Source organism: Aegilops tauschii, chromosome 7, assembly GCF_002575655.3.
Source record: "Aegilops tauschii subsp. strangulata cultivar AL8/78 chromosome 7, Aet v6.0, whole genome shotgun sequence".
In the NCBI taxonomy this organism is placed as follows: Eukaryota; Viridiplantae; Streptophyta; class Magnoliopsida; order Poales; family Poaceae; genus Aegilops; species Aegilops tauschii.
The window spans coordinates 546,945,720-546,961,798 of NC_053041.3; the positions used below are offsets into that span (position 1 = coordinate 546,945,720).

A 16,079-nucleotide genomic window follows, 5' to 3' on the forward strand; every position below is an offset into this window, starting at 1 on the left:
AAGGGGAACTTCAAGAAGAACGGCAAGCAAGTTGCTGCTCAAGTGAGGAAGCCTAAGTCTGGTCCTAAGCCTGAGACTAAGTGCTTCTACTGCAAAGGGACTGGTCACTGGAAGCGGAACTACCCCAACTATTTGGTGGATAAGAAGGATGGCAAAGTGAACAAAGGTATATTTGATATACAGATTATTGATGTGTACTTTACTAGTGTTTATAGCAACCCCTCGGTAATTGATACTGGTTCAGTTGCTAAGAGTAGTAACTCGAAACGGGAATTGCAGAATAAACAGAGACTAGTAAAAGTGAACAAAGGTATATTTGATATACAGATTATTGATGTGTACTTTACTAGTGTTTATAGCAACCCCTCGGTAATTGATGCTGGACCAGTTGCTAAAGAGTAGTAACTCAAAAACGTGAGTTGCATAATAAACAGAGACTTGTAAAAGGCGAGGTGACGATGTGTGTTGGAAGTAGTTCCAAGATTGATATGATCATCATCGCACACTCCCTATACTTTCGGGATTAGTGTTGAAACTAAATAAGTGTTATTTGGTGTTTGCGTTGAGCATGAATATGATTTGATCATGTTTATTGCAATACAATTATTCATTTATATTAGAGAACAATTGTTGTTCTGTTTACATGAATAAAACCTTCTATGGTCATACACACCAACGAAAATGGTTTGTTGGATCTCGATCGTAGTGATACACATATTCATAATATTGAAGCCAAAAGATGCAAAGTTAATAATGATAGTGCAACTTATTTGTGGCACTGCCGTTTAGGTCATATTGGTGTAAAGCGCATGAAGAAACTCCATACTGATGGGATTTTGGAATCACTTGATTATGAATCACTTGATGCTTGCGAACCATGCCTCATGGGCAAGATGACTAAAACGCCGTTCTCCGGAACTATGGAGAGAGCAACAGAGTTGTTGGAAATCATACATACAGATGTATGTGGTCCGATGAATATTGAGGCTCGTAGCAGGTATCATTATTTTCTGACCTTCACAGATGATTTGAGCAGATATGGGTATATCTACTTAATGAAACAAGAGTCTGAAACATTTGAAAAATTCATATAATTTCAGAGTGAAGCAGAAAATCATCGTAACAAGAAAATAAAGTTTCTACGATCTGATCATGGAGAAGAGTATTTAAGTTACGAGTTTGGACTTCAGTTAAAACAATGTGGAATAGTTTCACAAATTCATGCCACCTGGAACACCACAGTATAATGGTGTGTCCGAACGTCATAACCGTATTTTTTTGGATATAGTGCAATCTATGATGTCTCTTATCAATTTACCACTAATCGTTTTGGGGGTTATGCATTAGAGACAGCTGCATTCACGTTAAATAGGGCACCATCAAAATCCGTTGAGACGACGCCTTATGAACTGTGCTTTGGCAAGAAACCAAAGTTGTCGTTTCTTAAAATTTTGGGGTTGCGATGCTTATGTGAAAAAGTTTCATCCTGATAAGCTCGAACCCAAATCGGAGAAATGTGTCTTCATAGGATACCCAAAGGAGACTGTTGGGTATACCTTCTATCACAGATCCGAAGGCAAAACTTTTGTTGCTAAATTCGGAAATTTTCTAGAGAAGGAGTTTCTCTCGAAAGAAGTGAGTGGGAGGAAAGTAGAACTTGATGAGGTAACTATACCTGCCCCCTTATTGGAAAGTAGTTCATCACAGAAACCAGTTTCTGAGACACCTACACCAATTAGTGAGGAAGTTAATGATGATGATCATGAAACTTCAGATCAAGTTATTACTGAACCTCGTAGATCAACCAGAGTAAGATCCGCACCAGAGTGGTACGGTAATCCTGTTCTGGAAGTTATGTTACTAGACCATGACGAACCTACGAACTATGAAGAAGCGATGGTGAGCCCAGATTCCGCAAAATGGCTTGAGGCCATGAAATCTGAGATGGGATCCATGTATGAGAACAAAGTATGGACTTTGGTTGACTTGCCCAATGATCGGCAAGCCATTGAAAATAAATGGATCTTCAAGAAGAAGACTGACGCTGATGGTAATGTTACTGTCTATAAAGCTCGACTTGTTGCGAAAGGTTTTCGACAAGTTCAAGGGATTGACTACGATGAGACCTTCTCACCCGTAGCGATGCTTAAGTCTGTCCGAATCATGTTAGCAATTGCCGCATTTTATGATTATGAAATTTGGCAAATGGATGTCAAAACTGCATTCCTGAATGGATTTCTGGAAGAAGAGTTGTATATGATGCAACCAGAAGGTTTTGTCGATCCAAAGGGAGCTAACAAAGTGTGCAAGCTCCAGCGATCCATTTATGGACTGGTGCAAGCCTCTCGGAGTTGGAATAAACGCTTTGATAGTGTGATCAAAGCATTTGGTTTTATACAGACTTTTGGAGAAGCCTGTATTTACAAGAAAGTGAGTGGGAGCACTACAACATTTCTGATAAGTATATGTGAATGACATATTGTTAATCAGAAATAATGTAGAATTATTCTGCAAAGCATAAAGGAGTGTTTGAAAGGAGTTTTTCAAAGATAGACCTCGGTGAAGCTGCTTACATATTGAGCATCAAGATCTATAGAGATAGATGAAGACGCTTGATAAGTTTTTCAATGAGTACATACCTTAACAAGATTTTGAAGTAGTTCAAAATAGAACAGTCAAAGAAAGAGTTCTTGCCTGTGTTACAAGGTGTGAAATTGAGTAAAAGACTCAAAGCCCGACCACGGCAGAAGATAGAAAAAGAATGAAAGTCATTCCCTATGCCTCGGCCATAGGTTCTATAAAGTATGCCATGCTGTGTACCAGATCTATTGTATACCCTACACTGATTTTGGCAAGGGAGTACAATAGTGATCTAGGAGTAGATCACTGGACAACGGTCAAAATTATCCTTAGTGGAATAAGGATATGTTTCTCGATTATGGAAGTGACAAAAGGTTCATCGTAAAAGGTTACGTCGATGCAAGTTTTGACACTAATCTAGATGACTCTAAGTCTCGGTCTAGATACATATTGAAAGTGGGAGCAATTAGCTAGAGTAGCTCCGTGCAGAGTATTGTAGACATAGAATATTTGCAAAATACATACGGCTCTGAATGTGGCAGACCCGTTGACTAAACTTCTCTCACAAGCAAAACATGATCACACCTTAGTACTCTTTGGGTGTTAATCACATAGCAATGTGAACTAGATTATTGACTCTAGTAAACCCTTTGGGTGTTGGTCACATGACGATGTGAACTATGGGTGTTAATCACATGGTGATGTGAACTATTGGTGTTAAATCACATGGCGATGTGAACTAGATTATTGACTCTAGTGCAAGTGGGAGACTGAAGGAAATATGCCCTAGAGGCAATAATAAAGTTATTATTTATTTCCTTATATCATGATAAATGTTTATTATTCATGCTAGAATTGTATTAACCGGAAACATAATGCATGTGTGAATATATAGACAGAGTGTCACTAGTATGCCTCTACTTGACTAGCTCGTTAATCAAAGATGGTTATGTTTCCTAGCCATAGACATAAGTTGTCATTTGATTAACGAGATCACCTCATTAGGAGAATGACGTGATTGACTTGACCCATTCCGTTAGCTTAGCACTCGATCGTTTAGTATGTTGCTATTGCTTTCTTCATGACTTATACATGTTCCTATGACTATGAGATTATGCAACTCCCGTTTACCGGAGGAACACTTTGTGTGCTACCAAACGTCACAACGTAAATGGGCGATTATAAAGGTGCTCTACAGGTGTCTCCAAAGGTACTTGTTGGGTTGGCGTATTTCGATATTAGGATTTGTCACTCTGATTGTCGGAGAGGTATCTCTGGGCCCACTCAGTAATGCACATCACTATAAGCCTTGCAAGCATTGTGACTAATGAGTTAGTTGCAGGATGATGTGTTACGGAACGAGTAAAGAGACTTGCCGGTAACGAGATTGAACTAGGTATCGAGATACCGACGATCAAATCTCGGGCAAGTAACATACCGGTGACAAAGGGAACAACATATGTTGTTATGCGGTCTGACCGATAAAGATTTCGTAGAATATGTGGGAGCCAATATGGGCATCCAGGTCCCGCTATTGGTTATTGATCGGAGACGTGTCTCGGTCATGTCTACATTGTTCTCGAACCCGTAGGGTCCGCACGCTTAACGTTACGATGACAGTTTTATTGAGTTTTGATGTACCGAAGGAGTTCGGAGTCCCGGATGAGATCGGGGACATGACGAGGAGTCTCGAAATGGTCGAGACGTAAAGATCGATATATTGGACGACTATATTCGGACTTCGGAAAGGTTCCGAGTGATTCGGGTATTTTTCGGAGTACCGGAGAGTTACGGGAATACGTATTGGGCCTTATTGGGCCATACGGGAAAGAAGGAAAAGGGCCTCAAGGGTGGCCGCACCCCTCCCCTTGGTCTGGTCCGAAATGGACTAGGGAAGGGGGGCGCCCCCTTCCTTCCTTCTCTTTTTCCATTCCTCTTTTCCTATTCCTTATGGGAGGTGGAATCCTACTAGGACTAGGGAGTCCTAGTAGGACTCCACACTTGGTGCGCCCCCTCCTAGGGCCGGCCTCCTCCTCCCTTGCTCCTTTATATACGGGGGCAGGGGCACCCCAGAGACACAACAATTGATCCTTGAGATCTCTTAGCCGTGTGCGGTGCCCCCCTCCATCATATTACACCTCGATAATACCGTTGCGGAGCTTAGGCGAAGCCTTGCGTCGGTGGAACATCATCATCGTCACCACGCCGTTGTGCTGACGAAACTCTCCCTCAACACTCGGCTGGATCGGAGTTCGAGGGACGTCATCGAGCTGAACGTGTGTAGAACTCGGAGGTGCCGTACGTTCGGTACTTGATCGGTCGGATCGTGAAGACGTACGACTACATCAAACGCGTTGTGATAACGCTTCCGCTGTCGGTCTACGAGGGTACGTGGACAACACTCTCCCCTCTCGTTGCTATGCATCACCATGATCTTGCGTGTGCGTAGGAATTTTTTTGAAATTACTACGTTCCCCAACAGTCGGCGCGTGGGAGAGGATCGTCGATGACCGCCACATTGGTGGGGAACGCGTCGAGGGATGCCGTGTCGGAGTCGACAAGCATCGGGTCAGTGAAGCCGGTCGACTCCAAGTCGAAGGCCGGCTCGTGGGCGATGTGGAGCTGGTCGAGGAGGCTGATGAGGCGGCTCCCGGGGCCGTCTGTGCCTGCGTCGGATGCAGGCTCGTCGGAGAGGCGGATCTCGCCAACAAGGTCAGCGAGGCAGCTCGCCGCGCAAGCGACCTCCACGCCATGCAGTGCATCGGCGCAAACGCCATCTGGCGTACCGGGCTGGCTGCGCTCGCCAGGAAGGAAGAAGGTTCCCGTCCAGAACAGACTCCGGACGACAGTGCACCTAGCCCCACGGTGGGCGCCAAATGTCGGGGTTTTGGTGCGACATATGCCAACGGGTGGCTTATCATGGTGGGGGATAGTAAGATGTCACCAATGCCAGGAAGCGGGATGAGGCGTAGACACGTACGTCGGCGAACTTTACCCAGGTTCGGGGCTCTCCTAGGAGATAACACCCCTAGTCCTGCTCTGCGGGGTCTCCGCATGATCACTATCTCAACAAGTTGCTACAAGTTGCTCCTTGAGCTGTTTGCTAGAGGAGGAAGAAGGGCAAGGCTAGCTTTCTCCTCTCTCTATGTGTGTGGTTGTGTAGTCTAAGGGTCTGAACCCTTTGCATGGGTGCCCTGGGGGATTTATATAGGCCTACCCCCAGGGGTACAATGGTAAACTGGCCGGGTGTAGGCCCAGGCCGTCAGTGTCTCTCGAGGCCGGCTTCTCCGCTGGCTGCTAGGGCCCGCCGACTGGTGGGCCCCGCCGACTATCTTGTACCTGGCCGACAGGCCGCGCCCGCCGCTTGCGGCTCTTGCCGGCTACTCATCACTGTAGCCGTGCTTCTAATGACGCTTGCTTTGTCAGGGGAGGCGTGGCTACAGTCTGCCCCCTTGGTGGGCGCTCACTGTAGCCATTCCCCGTATCTTCTGGTTAATGGCGCATAAACTCCCAGAGGGAGGGGGATGGCCGCTTGCTGGGTGCCGACCTCCCTCCGAGCCGACTTGTCAGGCTTGTCGCCTTCTAACTTCTCATTGGCAGGTAGGGCCCGCCGCCCGCGGGTCGTACTGACAGCCCGTCGTGGGAGCATGGTCCTTCTGACTTGGGTGATGTCATGGGCGGAGGGGCTACAGTGCTGCGCCGTGTGGGAGATCTCCGGCTGGTACGGCGCACTGTAGCCACGACCCGCCCTGGATTCGGGGATGGCAGGCTTTGCTGTAGCCACGCCCCGTCTCATCGTCTTCATGGGGTGCAGACTTTGAGGGTTTTAGGGGCCGCCCGCTAGGAGCCGGCCTCTCTGGAGGCCGCCTTCTAGAAGGCGGCCCGCCTCGTGGCCGTCTTCTAGAGTCCGCCGCCTCCCGGCAGCCAGCCGCTCGGACCAGCCGGCCTCAAGAAGGCAGCGATCAAGCTTTGAGGCTTGAGGGGCGCAGTTGGCCCCGATGTCTTGAAATGCCATGAGGGTAGATGAGGCTACCCATGGCCAATAACTCCGACAACTTAGTCCCTCAACTTTTAAAACCGGGTAAAGTTAGTCCCTGCCTCTCAGTCAAACCTGGTTTATCTATGAGCGTGGCATGGTCAAAGCGGTATTGGACAGTCCATGTAAAGCACAGCCGGCAACGCTGGAGCCAGGTACGATACGGGGTGAGGTGCCCCGTGCTTTTCCTGCTAGCTGCACCCTCCTTGGCGCTCCATCCAGTGGTGGAGGAGACGGCGATTTGTTGCATGACGGCGACGGCGGCGCTCCAGCATGTGGTGAGACGGAGGCGAGTTGTCGCACGTCGATAACTTCCAGCGCAGGGGCGACAATGGAGGTCGTGGGCGCACCTATGGCAGCAGCCCCGTGGAGGATCCTCGCTTCCGCGGCCCCGCGGAGACCTGAGGTGCAGAGGCCGTTGCATGGTGCTGGTCTACTCGGCAGCAGACGCACGAGCCAGCGAGGGCAACAACGGTCGTGTTCTGTAGATGGGCTTGTATCCTGAACCTCATATCCACCCACAAGCATGACCCCCGCTCATCCACGTTCGTGCAATCATGCTCGGGCTGCTATCAGGAGCATCTTCAACATCTGGAGCGTGTACCAATGTACCATGCATGCGCGGCCTCATGGACACGTCGCTGAGGTGGCCGGGGAGCTGTGGTGCGGCGAGGCGTGCAGGGCAGCCCAAAATGGGGCGTGGCTTGTCAGTCGATAGTGATAATCGGTCGTGGCAAGGTGCAGCAAGCATGACTGTGTACATGCAGACATTGCATGCCATGTGCTCGATGAAATGTCCACACTTTAAATACATGAAAGGAAAGAGAAATATTGCCACATGGACCAAAGACCGGTCAAACATGTATGACGTGTTTGGTTTTAGTCAAAATGGTGTCCACCTCGGTAGGCAACCACTTGAAAGCGGTACGAGGGACTAAACTTATCCGGGGTAAAAGTTAAGGGACTAAGCTTTGCTGGTAAGGGATTATTTCTGTATTTTCAAAAGAGTTGAGGGACAAAAAATATACTTTTTCCAAATAAAAATAGACAGTGCATCCCACGGCGCAGTGGCACAGAAAGGCATCTAAAAACTCTGTTTTAATTCAGTGACCAACAAAAATCAGTGATCAACATACATATAACCAACAAAAAGAACATGGCATAGCATCATATCATATCCCAAAGCACCATGAACACCACACAATTCAAATTTCAATCCACACGGTCGCCACTGGAGCTTTTTCCCTCCGAACCAGAATCAGAACCTCGGGGCCGATCTGCCCGGGCCCGGCGTGGACGCGCGGGGGCTGTCCATGACGACCTCGAACGCCCCCACCAGCGCCTTCACCTTGCTCTTCTTCTTCTCCAGCAGCTTGCTCTTGGTCTCCTCCAGCACGTCGTTGCTCCGCGACACCTCCTTCTTCTTGGGATGCGCCTCCTCCGGCCGCTTCTCCATCGCCGTCTTTACCCTGCTCCCCTTGAAACTCAGCCGACCCTCCTCCGGAATCTTCCCCATGAACGACGCCGCCCCTTCCTTCCTGGCGGCTCCTTTCAACGGCGTCGTTGGCTCCGAAGCGCTCAAGATCGTGTCGATCGCCGCCTTCTCCTTGTTGATGGCTACCTTCGCCGGTGTCACGGGCTCTGACCGCGAAGTGCCCACCTTGGTCACCGTGTCCACTTCCTCCAGAGCTTCTTCCAGCGACGTCGCCCGCACCGATGATGCCTTGGATGCCGCGATCACCTTGGGCTCCTCGGCGGCTTCCGCCTGCTTCTGCGTGGCGGCGGGTTGTTCTTTCGGTTCTTCAGAGATCAGACATGCTTCGGGCTGCTTCGTGGCATCTTCGTGCTTCGCCGGCTCTGCTTGCGGCCTCTCCTCGGCCTTGCTCTCCACGACGGCTTCCTCTTGAACCGTGCTGGCCGCCGGTACATCTTGCACGTTCAGCGGCGCTGCTGCCTCCTTCGCTGGTTCTTCCACAACGGCGGCCGGCGGCGGAGGTTCATCCTCTGTAATCTTCTCAGCTTCCTTTTGTGTCCCTTCAACGTTGCCGGCTTGCGGATTCTCTTCCGGCGCCGGCTCATCCACCTTCACGGCTTCCACGGACTCCTCCGGCATCACCTTCTCCTCGTCAATGGCATTCGCCTTCTCTGCTTCTGCTCTCGACTCTTCTGGCATTACCTGCTCCTCTTGACTCACCTCCTCCTCTGTCTTGATTTCATTACTGACAATTTCTCCCGGTCGCGAAGCCGCTTCCTGCAGTACCTGTAGGGCAGCGTTGGGCTCCACGACCACCTCTGCTTGCACGACGTCGAGAGGTGTCGCGGCAGTCATTTCAGGGGGGCGGCGCTGCTGCTCCGGCACGGGAGGGGGTCTCGCCGCCTCGGCGTTGATCTCGCCGGAAGCACCGGACGTCTCCTTCGCGGACGCCACCGCCTCGGCCGCGGGGCCGGCCAGGTCCTTGCTCTTCTTGCTGCGGGACCTGCCGACCTTGAAGGCGTGGGACGCCTTCTGCATCAGCTGCCTCGGCGACGCCACGGACCACCGCGACGTGGACGCCTTGGACTTGGACTTGTCCATGGCCGGGGTGATCGGCCGCGGCGCGTTCACCGGCTGCGCAGGGGGCCGCTTGGGCGTGATCGGCCGCTGCGAGCTCGCGGGCTGCTGCGCGGGGGACCGCTTGGGCGCGATCGGACTTGGAGCGCGCGCCGCTGGGTGCGCCGGGGACAGCCCCTTGGGCGTGGTGGCGCGGCCCTTGGAGGAGGGCGGTCTGGAGGTGGAGGACGACGGGGAGGCGCTGCGCAGGCTCGAGCTGACGGTGGGGCGGAGGAAGGACGGCACCGGCTTGTCCGACTCTGACGCCGGGGAGGGGCTGAGGGAGGCGCGTGCGCGTCGGCAGGAGGTGTGGTCGGAGCTGGCCGGGCGCGCGCTCGACGACGTGGTGGGTCTGCCGCTCGTGCTTCGTGGGCGTGCGCTGCTGCCGTCTCGCGACCCCGGCGTTGGCCGTGTGGCCATGAGCTGCTCCTGCTGCCACACAAAGCCAGAGATTTCGTCAAATCACTTCGCGTGTAAGAATTTGTGCAATGCAGAACTAATGGCAGGGAATTCTGTTTGCTGAGCTTTGATTTGTTCTGTGAGGTTGACCTTGAGGCAATGCAAATTTGATTGCAGACATGGTAACCACTGATCCTAGAGATGAAAAGGGTTTAGAATGGATGTTTACGGTTTCTTTTGGGTGTTATCTTCCACTTCTTTTCTGAAATCTTACCTGACAAACACCCCTAGCACCACTTATTGGAACCATTGACTTGCTATCTATCCTTTTTAAGTGTTATCATAAGGTGCATGATGTTCATTTGTTATTGCAGTAAGAAATATTCAGATGATATAGGGATTAATTAACCATCCACAGCACTAGTTTAATTGTTCCTGTTTATGCAAAGGTATCATGATCATTATCAATATTGGAAGAAAAAAAAAGCCTGACAGACATATATGAGAGAACTGTATAAATTCTATCATTTATGAAATGTTTCAGAAATACAGAATAAGAAAAACAAGCTGATCTACGCAGCTGATTTGAATTTCATGTACCGGCTAACCACAGAGGAAATCGTTATTACTAAGAGAAACTTCTTGGAGATCCAATCTCCAAATCATCGCAACGCATCAGAGCTAATATCGCCAACATGACACGCAAATTACTTGGAGAAAGAGCCAGGACAGAACAGTAGCATACCTCGAGCCGAGTGGGATCAATTCATGGTGGATTGACCACCATCGATCGGCATGGACATATGAAAAATTTGTGTCTCGAAACTGAGAAGAAGAGAGAAGCTTCATACCTTATTAAGCTCGGAATGGCCAAAAATGGTGCGGCGACGGAAGGAGGAGGAGAGAGACGGTGGAGGGAAAGAGAATGAGAGAAATCCGGGCAATATAAGAACCTCATGTTTTCGAACAGACCTTGTCAAATGCTGAAACGGCAAGGGGCAACAGTTGACACCTGGTGACACATCCACCCTCTTTGTCCACCTATTTTTAACCAGTATTAAAGCTTCAAGAAGAATACTAGCTAGTTGCCCACAATTTAACACTAGGAAAAGTAGATGTAACCATAGTGTTCCACATACATTCTTCAGAGGTTTGCTGGTAGGACGATATTACTTTTGGAAAGCACTTCATCTCAACACTTATTGTTTCCTTACAACTTCTTGTTTCTTTAAAACTACCATCTGATCTATGTTGACAATTCAGCAAACAAAGTATGTGGTAGATGTTCAACATTGGAATGAGCAACATGCACCACCTACAGATCCGCCCTCCGCGCCTAAGCATTGTCTTCTTATTATGTGGAGGCCTAATATGGACTCTCTGCGGTTGTATAATCTTGACGCAGGGTTTGGATCAAAATTCCCTTTTACCAGGAAAATTGTATAATAACATCAAGTCCATGCGCGGAGAATGTGACACATATAATAAAACTTAAATTGCCACTGATTTTACAATTATGTGTAGGCCTCAGTGGTAGTATCATTAGTTGAAGAAAATCAAGTAGTGATTTCTTTGCACCAAATGGGCATGTTGTCGGATTTTAGTGTGAAAGTTGCCCTTGTTTCACGGTGCCATAAAAAAAAGAATAACTAATCCGGACCAAAGAAAACAAAAGTAGGTGAATCTTTATGAATATGAAAAAACACTTAAAATAAATTAATTAATCATTTGCTGAGAATGTTGGTAAATGTAGAGGGGTTGAGTTGAGGGTGGATCTCGAGTATCTCTTCAATACAAGTCCTCATGTCAATTACCAACTCGCCGATGCAAGGTAAGCTCTCCTCGGGATGTTTTCTTTTGCTCTGAACCCAGTGCTCGGAGAAATTTCTCTGCCCCAATGCCTAAGTGAATCATCTCAAAAGAAGCATATGTTTCACCTTAGTGAGATCTCTCTTCTTCCTAATGCGAAATGACTTACAAGTGAACCATGTGGGCCTTTTATAGTCTCATGGCATTGTACTAATGACAACCAATACTGTTAATGAGGAGGAAAAGGTAAAGGAAAAACATTTAATATAGGAAAGACTAGAATGCCCCTAAAAGCAAGGTTATCTTCTATAGTCTATGGAGAGGGTTGTCTTGTTCCATGAGGGATGGGCATGTGTGGGCTTGGTGGGCATCACCTCACTTGTTCTTACCCATTAGGTTGTTAATTTACTTTGTGTTCTATGCCTTTAAGTTCTTCAGCTTTCGGTGTTCTAGCTTGCATGATGCGGTGAATATAGAGGGCTCCTAACTCTCGTCGAGGCCGCGACCCAACTTAATTGCCTTCAACTCCAAAGTCCTTGCTTATAATATTGCACCTTCACAACATCCAACACTTACCGGGGTCGTTCCAATACTACCATGCCCTTCCACCGTCCCGCTTGCATTGTAAACTCGCCCCAAACGAGGCCGAAGTATGCATACAGATAAGAAAACTTGAAACCGGGCCTAAAGGTGATAAGCAGTTTGCTTGTTTTCTGTTGAGAGCCACTACATGACTATTTGTGGCCTTTATACCGCACGGATCTTTGGGCTAGCACTATAATCCACCAGCTTATCTTGACACTATGGTTGGTGTTCAATGACTCCCCTTCTCCCTCGGCGAAGACGTTGGCCTCTTGAATATGCACGTACTGGCCGTCATTGATGGAGAACATTCGAACACATATGGTTTTTTTTGCGACTGACGAACACATATGGGGTTAACCAACGAGGGGTCAGGGTTAGGATCAGCACTGCGCCGATGAGGCATGAAGGCTGGGTGAAGGAGAGGCAACAATTGGCGCATTGGTTCACATGAGTAGGGTTTTGGGATGGGAACGAGTGTGTGTGAAAGAGAGGTCAGTTCGGGAGCGTTCCCGTGAGAGGCAAGGTAGGGCACAGGATGTTTCAAAAGCAAGAAAGGCACCTCTGGACTGGCTTTAAATGGTATTTCCTCCGTTTCTTTTTACTCCACATATACGATTTTTCTTAAGTCAAACTTTTTAAAGTTTGAGCATATTGAAAATACGGATATCTACAATACTAAAGATATACAATATGGAAACTAATTTCATGGTGCATAAATGATATTGAATTGATATTCTGAATGTTGATATTTTTCCCTATATAATCTTGGTTCAACTTTACACAATTTGTCTTAAGAAAAAACTTATATGCAGATTAAAAAGAAATAGATGGAGTATGAACTAAAATACCAATGTGCTTTGCTTTAAATCAGAAAAAAAGCAAGCGTTGGTTAGGCTTTAGCTTGTAAGTACACTCCGAACGCCGGCCCCGCTTAGGTTTTGCGCTGCCTCTGACAGCAACAAGGGGAGAGCAAGGAGGTGGGGTCCCGTTGGCTGGTTCTGTGGCTGGGTGCAGCCCCTTGAAGCCGCATAGAAGCGGGCATTGGCAAGATCCGAAAATCATGGTTACAACCCCTTCCTAATTCTCCAATCCCTACACCCAGCCGAGGTCATACAAGTTGTACTATTCACATCTTTTATGCAAGTTTAAGTACCTAAAATTTAGGACGTCAATAACTCCCGACGAGCCCCAGACCGAACGAGTCGTTCAGTACGAGGGTTCCCCCCTCACGAACCGTTTCGTTCGGGAGGAAAGGATCGAAATCACGAACGCCCTCCCCAGGCCCCTACAGGGCCTTGCCATTTTTAATGTAAAACAAAAAGAAAAAAGCCCAGTAGCAAAAAAGAAGAAGCCCAGATTTTTTTCCTTTTTCTGTGACAAATAAAGAAGACTAGTTTTTGATGTAGTACGAAAAAATGTCATCGACTTTAGAAGCAGAAAAATACCATGGAAAATTCCAAAAAAATGCCATTCGAGTTTGGCCAAACTATTTTATGATTTGCTATGATATAATTTTACAAATGGCAAGGTTTACAACATATTTGATTCCTAAGAAAAAGCATGGCAAAAAATTCAAAAATACCATGGCAAAAAGTAATTCCCGTGATGCATACAATAATAATCGCCATGGTCCCGTACAACTAGATTATACAAAAAGTTAAACAAAAAATTTGCCATGTGAATATCAGTATTTACCATGGTAGAAATAGTGTACATTTTACCATGGCAAAACTAAAGTAAATTTGCCATGAGAATAAATTAAAAATTGCCATCACTACACGAGTTAAAATACCATGCTACATAGTATAATTGGCCATGTCCTGGAAATGTAAATTTACCATTATATTTGAATTAAGATTGCCATGGAAAAAATATGTAAAATTTCCATGGCAAATAAAAAGTAAAATTGCCATGGCAATAAAAGTTAAAAATATTTGCCATGGCGACTTATGTAAATTTGCCATGGCAATAAAAGTTAAAAATTGCCATGGCGATTTAGGTAAATTTGCTGTGTCAATTAAGGTAAATTTGCCATGGCAAAAATAAAGTAAAAATTGCCATGGCAGTAGAAGTTAAAAATTGCCATGGCGATTTAGGTAAAATTGCCGTGTCATTTAAGGTAAATTTGCTATGGCAAAAAGAATTAAAAATTGCCATGACAATAAAAGTTAAAAATTTCCATGGAAAAATAAACATTTAATTTGATTGCCATGATATTTTACTATAAACACGAAGACACAAGAAATGTGGATTAAAAAAATTGTCATGACAAATAAAAAGTAAAATTTCCGATGGATGTAATAAGTTAATTTGCCATGGCAAGAAAAAAAGAAAAGTTGCCACGAGAAAAAGTAAAAGTAAAAAAGTTGTCATGTATGTAAAAAAAAGGAAAAATGCCATGTATGTAAAGGTAAAATAATTTGCTAGGGCAAAAACAAGGTAAAGTTCCCATGGCTGTAAAGTAAATTTGTCATGGCTATAAAACTAAATTTAGAAGGGATATAAATTAAAAATGGCCATGGTTATAAAACTAAACTTGCCATGTTGAAAAAGAAATAATTTTGTCATGCCTTTGTTACAAAAATTTGACATGGTCCATGCACTGGAAATGCCATGATGCATAATATAAATTTGCCATGGACAATTGTAAAAATTTGACATGAAACATTGTTGTCTTGGCAAATTGCTTTTTATTTACCATATTAATTTACCAACAATATCAGTTTGCACATGGCAAAAACTAGGAGGGAAAATGTTCCTTTAACAATTGTGGACTATAAAAGGGTTTTGCTCCCTAGGAAAAAATGTAGATGGTACATGGTAATTGTAGTTACGTTTTGAAAGTGGACATGTCCAAAAATTGCCATGGGTAATGAAACTAACTTGCAAAAAATGTGTCATCAAACCAAAAATGCCATGTGTTATTAGAAGTAAACATGTTTTTCTCACTACGTTTACCATGAGCCCATAGACCAAAGAATTAACAAATTGTCAAAAAAAGAAAATTTTGCCATGGGATAAAAACATAGCTACAAACCAGAGAACACAAACATAAAAAAAGTCAAGGCAAAACACACACACACACAAAACACAAACACTTTTATGCCAAAACACATCATGGCAAAATTGTGTATATTAAAACATATCATGATGCAAAAGACACTACTTGCCGTTATGTTGAAAAACACTTCATGATGGCACGCTAGTTTGTTTAGAGTTGCCATCAAAGTTGGATAAAAATAGGTTCCGGTTTGTAATAAAAGTTGCCATGAGTGTACTATAACAAATGACACCCCAGAGACAAATATGTCATGACCATGAGACCAAGTTTCAATTTGTAAGAAATTGCCAGCATTTCAATTTAACGATTCCCACCTGAATACTAAAAATGATGTTGCCATGCTACATGGCAAAATGGCCATGATGAAGATCTGTCTTCGCCTCAAAATTACCATGGACCTAAAAAAAACATTTCAACAAATTTCATGTCCTGTGACAGCATACATGCACTAAGCACTAAATGTTCATGGCAATTCCATTACCAAAATTTCCATGGCTGCAACAAAATGATGTTGCCGTGCTACATGGCAAAATGGCCATGATATACATCTATTTTTTCCTCAAAATTGCCATGGACCTAAAATATACAAAACATTTCAACAAATAACATGTGTTGTGACAGCCTACGTGCACTAGCCACTGAAAAGTTCATGGCAAGTCCACTACAAAAGGTTGGCATGGCTGCAAAAAATATACATTATCCACTGCAATTTCATGGCGAAAACCACTACACAAATTGCCATGGCTGCAAAATACACAGTCCACTGCAACTTCAGCCGAAACGAAGACCGTTATGGGAGTGGAACCGAGCAGAAAACCTCACCAATGTCTATGACGAGGTACAGTCGGTCGACCGGCACGCGATACGGAGCTGGATCCCCGCGAGGTACAGGGAGAAGGAGCAGAGCGCTCATCGGTGAAGGGAGCGCGCCGTTGATGTGGGGCGGAGCTGGAGAGCTCACCGGGGCTCCTCCAAGCGTGGCTGCCACAGGCCGGCCATGCTCCTCCACACAAGGGCCT

The 16,079-nt window shown here is 46.1% G+C and overlaps 1 protein-coding gene across 1 annotated transcript; it reads right to left on the reverse strand.

The window, feature by feature from the left end:
- Window positions 1-7,664: 7,664 nt before the first annotated feature.
- Window positions 7,665-10,609, reverse strand: LOC109732256 (uncharacterized). The gene has a single exon (XM_020291457.2). It carries the CDS (start codon window positions 9,624-9,626, stop codon window positions 7,875-7,877), a length of 1,752 nt encoding a protein of 583 aa, XP_020147046.2. The 5' UTR covers window positions 9,627-10,609; the 3' UTR covers window positions 7,665-7,874.
- Between the last annotated feature and the right edge of the window lie 5,470 nt (window positions 10,610-16,079).